The 7,117-nt window shown below is 37.4% G+C and overlaps 1 protein-coding gene across 1 annotated transcript; it reads right to left on the reverse strand.

Annotated features, from left to right (window-relative positions):
- Positions 1 to 2,531: 2,531 nt before the first annotated feature.
- LOC115814773 (acidic mammalian chitinase-like) lies at positions 2,532 to 6,533 on the reverse strand. The gene is made up of 12 exons (XM_030777723.1): positions 6,509 to 6,533; positions 6,387 to 6,416; positions 5,846 to 6,047; positions 5,478 to 5,534; positions 4,265 to 4,430; positions 4,037 to 4,161; positions 3,822 to 3,945; positions 3,460 to 3,642; positions 3,192 to 3,308; positions 2,889 to 3,015; positions 2,753 to 2,782; positions 2,532 to 2,710 (listed from the first exon to the last, which is right to left on the reverse strand). The coding sequence occupies exons 1-12, from the start codon at positions 6,531 to 6,533 to the stop codon at positions 2,532 to 2,534; spliced, it is 1,365 nt and encodes a 454-aa protein (XP_030633583.1).
- Between the last annotated feature and the right edge of the window lie 584 nt (positions 6,534 to 7,117).

Below are 7,117 nucleotides of genomic sequence, written 5' to 3' on the forward strand. Positions count from 1 at the left end.
CTGTCTTACATTAAGCGTTTTCCTCTCCATTGATTCCCATTATAAGGAAAAAGCTTAATGTGGCTTATGCACCTAAATAGCGATCAATGATCACCAAATTTCTTAGTCCGTGTACTCGGCGGCCAAGGCATTTTTGTTTTGAAATGAGAAAAACAAAAGTGGGAAACGAGTTGTTTCCCGACTACCATTTAGAAATAGGGAAACAAAAAACGTCTTTTGTTTTGATGATAAAAACGGAAAACGACAAAACAACCAGTCATCTGATTTTCTTTGATGTGCTTATGAATGGAATTTGGGATTTAAATACATGGGTGGAAATTTTCTTTCTCAGTTTTGCGTTGATTTTTTTGTGTGTGTGAACCGGAAGTTGCTTTTCGAAATGGAGTGTGGCAGGGGAAGACTCATTAATATTCATAAAAGAAGCGCTTTGTAATTGTTGCGTTCCACTTGATGGTTTGGTCATTGCTAATGAAATACATTTAGGTTGTGATCAGAATACAAATATTTGACAAGGGATTTCTGAGAATATAAACATTCTGGCTGTAGTCTGGCATGCATTTGGCATATTTGGATTAGTTTTGGCATAGAGGTAATGGCTTTTGGCTTAACTGTGGCATGATTATGGTTTACCATTAAGGTGCCAGCGGTAGATAACATATACGGCTGAGTTATGGCATATGTCTAGTTAACCAGAAGATTGGGCGAAGAGCAGGAACTTCGGTCGACAATGTAACTGTGCATTGGAAAATCAAAGTGGGAAAATCAATGAGTTAAATAAAGAAACGGTAAGAGTTCGTTCCAGTAAGGCAGCTTACAGATGATGCCACTGAGACTCGGTTTTCAGTTGTTACTGTAGATCTATAACACCAGGTTTGTTGTTGTTTTTCAGCTTTGAACGGATGTTGGCATGAGGAAAATGTTTGCAGAAAATGTTTTCCCTTTAAATGACAAAGAATCTTATGTTTACATGTCTATTAAATGAACCAGTTGGGCCTTATAGGCCACTGTGCACTTGTGCCACTTATGTGTGTGATGTACCTTATTCCACTGTGTGGACAGAAGCACTTTTCAAATGTGAGTCCATTTATTTTGTGATTTTCTGTGCATTTTTTGCATACAAAAAATGCACTGCCGCCTCACAGCAAGAATGTCCTGGGTTTGATTCCTGGTGTGCATGGGTTTCCTCCCACATTAAATTACACCTTGCATGAATGCGCGAATGTGTGTGTCTGTCTAGGGGGTTTTCCCTGCCTCTTGCCGAAAGAATGCTGGGATAGCTACCCTAATTAGGACACGCAGCTTTGAAAATGAATCAATGAATGCTGCAAACACTGGCTGTCATGACCATGTTAGAGCAAGTCAGTTGTAAATGGTTTCAGTTCAGAATTCAGTTTTAGCATTTATGAGTTAATGCTAGATTAGATTTATTTGTTAAATCCACCAAGTCAGACTGTATCACTGACAGTTGTGGAAACAAAGTAGTAACAAAGTAGTGCCACTAAACTAAGTTACATAAATGTTACATCATTACGTCAAATAAAGCCTTATAAAACAAATTGGAACAACATGGGTGAAATTACTTCTGCCTACTCAAATAAATCATGTTCATCTAACTTGATCACATGAAACTGAGGTCACCACAGTAAATTGCATTCATTTAATCTGTCTTATTTTTGTTAGATCAACAATATTACTTAACTTTGAATGAACATGATTTATTGTCATGGAAGAACTTTCCACAATTGAATTAAACACATGTAACAATTTGTTTTTCAGCGTACAGTGGATAGAGTCCTACATTTAGTTGACTGATTGATTGGTACAAATTAAATGTGTGAATGTTTTCTAGAGCATGCTACTAAAAGAGGCCAGGGGATCGGGGAGACTAACTGAAAAATCAACAGAACCATTGACAAATCTGACCTTTTGTGCACACTGATTCTTCCAGATTATGTGCTATTGATAATTACTTGAGTATTTTAAGTGAATATTTTACCTTGGTGCAAGAAAAATGTAAATAGACCAACTTCACTTTATAGTTCAAGGTTTTTTTCTCTTGCTGACTCTACATCAAACATAGTTGAGTTACTTCACATATGTGTTTATTGCACAACCACACTACCTGTAAATGTAGGCAAATGTAAGTAAATGTAGTGTATCTTGAATTAAACCTATACCCATTCTATATCTGGTGATACTGCAGACATTGTGCATGAGTGACAAGGATTTCAAGACATTCCTAAGATTCAAATGTGGTGTCTCAGCATTCATTTTATATAGCATTATATGTTTTCTTTCATGCAATTTGTATTTAGTGGTATGGTGATATTTGAATTCATTTACCAACTGCATAGAAAAGACAGGCTTTAATGGACCACACAAAGTAAATGACATGTATGGTTTTGCTGTTTATGACTTTATTTCTTTCTACAAAATCACACATCAGATGTAACTCTGCCCAAATATCAGTGGCAGGAAAGATGATTGGCTTATATTAACTGTTCAGTATGGCAGGGTGTCTGTTTGATCCTCTATGGCCAGTTGCAGCATTTACAGGCATCCACATAGACCAGACCAGGCTGGCAACGTTGAAGGTAGGTGTTACCAAGGTAACACTGGAAGAAAGTAGTCTTGTCCGTGGGGTTGGGGTATAGTCCATCAGGTTTACCAGAGCAGAATGAGGAAAAGGGATCTGGTGTTGTGGTGGGACCTTTTGTAGTAGTTGGCTTGGGACCAGGTGTTGTGGTAGGACCCTTTGTAGTAGTTGGCTTGGGAAGGAATCCTATGACAGGAATTTAAAAATTGTGAGTAGAGTTGTTTAGGGTAAAGCCGTATAAACCAATGATTTGTCATTGAACAGTTCAAGTATAAGGACTCTGAGGACGTACCCAATGAATTACGCAAGTGGTTAACAAGTGGGTATGCCCCCTCTGCACAGAAAGATCCGCCAAAATCATCCATGTCCAGGGTCCAGACTGATGCACCTCCCAGGTTCATTGCTGTGAGCCATGAAGCCTGCAAGAAGGTAATTGACAGAAAACAAAACAAACAAAAAAATATTTATGTTCAGTCAAAGTATACAGCATTTACACTTGAAAGAGAAGGAGAGTATATGTACGTGACTATTGCACAACTTTTAAAGTAGCCTACTGAAAGCTGACAGTGAGAGTAATAGAAGGCAATCACAATACCTTGGCAGAATAGCTCTCCTCATTGTCATAACCCACCCAGGACTGTCCCTGGAAGGCATATGGAACCTTCTGCTCCTCACTCCATGCCACGGTCGCACTTGATGTGAAGGAACAGACCTGTGGACAAGAATAACCTTCTTAAATGCTAATTTGTAAGAAGACATATAATGCACTGACATTTCTTAAATCACCCCAGCATTGAGATTAGTCACAGCATAGAGCATATAAATGAATATAACTTAAGGTCCAAAGAGACATGATGAGTCACCTCATAGTAAGACCAGTAGCCAGCGTCACGGGTGTAAGGTCCAGCATAAGCCGGACCGTCAGAGGGAGCACCAAGACCTGTCATAGAGGATGTGAGGTGGAATGTTCGCCCATACGTGGGGAAACCCAGGAGAAGCTTTTCTGCTGGAGCTCCTTTCTCAATCCAATATGTCACAGTGGAATTCTGACAAAGACAATAGCCACAGAAAGAATGATAAATATGTTGGCCTAAGTACTGCTACCAAAGCTGACCTCTCCAACAGGATTGCCCAATCATTGTTCCAGTCTTTGGCTAGATTTTTGAATCAGAAATTGATTGTCAGTGTTGCAGCATTTTGTGGAATATTGTTCCTTTGGTCTTACAATGTTGCGGTGAACAAGTGATCCTACATCAGCTGAGCTTCTGAAAAGAGGGCTGTTCTGTCCTGTAGCTTTCTCCCAGAAGCCATGGTAGTCATAAGTCATGAGGCTGATAAAGTCCAGTTGACTACAAAAACAGCATGTGTATTACACATCTAGAATCGTAAATGAAACACATCATAGGTTTATGATTACAGTCTTGGAGAATTCATCAATACCTTGCAATTTCAGGAACTTCATAGGCATTGTCAATTGTATCTCTTAGAGAGCCCACTTTGGCAGAAAAAAGCAATGGAGCTTTCCTGTTGTCTGTGGCCTCCTGCTCAATGGCTTCTCTTAGTTCCTGTAGACAGTCAAGAAGATGCCAGTGAGCACAGAGCAAAACGTATGGTGATCCATGTAAAACTTTGTACCCTCTAATGCATTTCCACACATCCTATACTCACAGTAACCAGAGCAGTGAACCTCTCCTTGTCCTCCACTGGGCTACCATTGTGCCCAGGGTACTCCCAGGCCAGATCCAGTCCATCAAAGCCATATGTACGCAAGAAGGGGAGAGCTGATTGGATGAATGTCTGGCGATTTTCTGGTGTAGAGACCATTTTGATAAATCTGAAATATATGAAAGAGGAATTAAATTTCTGGTAGCTGAGGCACTTTTTTTGAGTGATTCATCAAATATTTTTAACCATAAGGAAGCTTAGCTTTGTGGACTGAATATCATTATGGACTTAAGGGATCCATGGTCACAATGACCTTGAGGTTTATTTTGATTCCTTTGCAAACTTCTCTTTGCAAACTTTTTAAAACTCTAGTATACAAAGTAATATAGCCAAGATCAGGAAAAGATATAATATCCAGATTAGATTACAGCAATGTACAGTTGCTACTAAAAGAGAAGCAAGCTTCAGCTGCTTCAGAATGTTGCAGCTAGGGTTCTTCAAAGATTATGTACTTATTAGTCCAGTATTATCCAGTCCACACTGATTACCTGTTAGGTTTTGTATTGATTATAAAATTGTGCTGCTAACTTATAAGGCTAATAATGGTCTAGCCTCCTGTGCCTAAGTGACCTCAATTTATAGTAACAATTTATAGTCCGCACCACCCTCTCAGATAAAAAAATGCAAGCCTTCTATCCTTACCCAACCTAACGAAATCAACATTTGGTGGCAGGTCCTTCTCCTACATGGCTCCTAAACTATGGAACAGTCTTCCAACCAATGTCCGGTATTTAGACAAACACTTTTAGTTTGCCAAAATCTCTCTGGTTATCCTGGACTCTTTCTATACTGTAAATATCTATCTTTTTGTTTTGGCCAACAGTTCTAACCTATGCTCAGCAAATTTGACACATTTGCACGGATCACATATTTTTTTTACTCATACTAATGAATTGCATTGGTAGAGTTTACATGTTTGAATTGGTTATGTAACAGCAATATAATAATAATAATAATAATAATAATAATAATAATAATAATAATAATAATAGTAATAATAATAATAATGCAAAGGATCTTATGGATTCCTAATAAATCTTAGAAAATTACAATAAGCTAGACTAAACATTTCCTTTGAAACAGGAAGGCAGATTCATCTCTTGACAGTTCTGAAAAAATAAGAAAAAGAAAGAAAGCTTCCCAGTGTGATACTTACGGACTAAGACTATTGAAGTGGCCTCCAACTGACAGCAGTGTCTTCAGCAGAGGGTTGCTATAATAAAAAACATTAAAAAATTCATCGTTCGTCTGTGGTAGCTGATTGCTCTACCTGGCTAATTGCCTCAAATTTATTTGAAGAGGTCATCTCTGAGAACTACTCGGTATGACTATGTAACTGCAATGAGCAATGAACTAATTAGAAATGCACAATAATATATGCACCTTAACCATCATGCATAACCAGTATTGTGTTTTTATATACATTGAATAATCATAATTATCATTTTCATTATTATAATTATCACGCATAACCAGTGTTGTATTTTAGTAAGATATTTTGAAACTGACTTGAAATTGACTCACACATTTTTCAAGTCATTCAGGCTTTTGTACATTGTCTCATCATTCAACTCAATAGTTGTAAGCTTGTTGTCTTTGATAGTAGCGAGGGCATAGATGACATGTGTGCAGAGGAATGGGTCCACATTCCCAGGAGTGAACCTCCCAGCTCCCGGCCTGTACTGCGCCCAGTTTGTTATGTAACACACCAGCTTGGTGGAGGCCGCTGTGAGATGAACATTTGGTAAGATAACAATAATGTATAACAATGTAACAATAATGTGATGTAAATAATTATTCCCCGCCGCCCATTATACACTCTAAATGAACCCATATTTTAGGAGATTATATGTCTCACATTCACTCAAAGATAGTTTTCAACGTAATCATAACTACATCACTATATAATGTTGTAGAGATGTTAACCCAGTTGAAAAGCAAACAAATATATTGCTTACATTGTGACTGCATTATTTCATGCAACTAATGGTACAGTAAAATACATGTGCCCCATTTATGCATAGACAGACCATTAATCAGTGTGTGATGGTGTAGAAATATTTACCCAGTTGAAACATAAGCAGAACTCCTAAACCTATCAGAGAGAGAGAAGGAAATAAGTAATATTACAAACCAATCCTTTTGTAGAACAATTTACAATGTTAAAGAAATTATAGGTAACCTTACATGCCAGTAGTGTAAGTTTTGCCATCCTGGTCATTAATTCAGCCAAACACCTAGAATTTTGTAAAGGTTTAGAAAATTAGTATAATACTTTTATTTAGTGTTAGGTTGGTTGTTTGTTTTTGATTGATCCTCTTCCCAAAAAATCAAGAAAAGAGGGATACAACATGAAATGCAGTATTGAGTACTTTCAGCTTTAATATCTAGGCGTTTAGTTTCAGATCAATCAAACACACTATACTAAACAAATATTTTCAGCTAAAACAATATTTTGTTTAAGGCTTGTTTCTTACCTGTTATTGTTGTGAGAGAAAGAGTAAGTGCACTCACATAATGCTGAGGTTAATTTATACTCATCTCATATTATTAATAGGTGCCAAAGTACAAGAGATAAATTCAGCGTTATCAGGAGGAGGTGGACAGAACAATAACTGATAACGGTTTTCCAGTTCATTCTATCGAATGATTCAAGAAGGGGGTACAAATCTTATGTATATACCATATTTTCATTTTCTATTGACGTGAGGAACCTTTGAAAATGGTATGAAAAAATACACAAAGAATTTTTTAGCCAAATAATTGAACATTTAGAACTGGCACGTGTGAACATGT

The sequence above is a fragment of the Chanos chanos genome, chromosome 6 (genome assembly GCF_902362185.1).
Source record: "Chanos chanos chromosome 6, fChaCha1.1, whole genome shotgun sequence".
Classification (NCBI taxonomy): domain Eukaryota; kingdom Metazoa; phylum Chordata; class Actinopteri; order Gonorynchiformes; family Chanidae; genus Chanos; species Chanos chanos.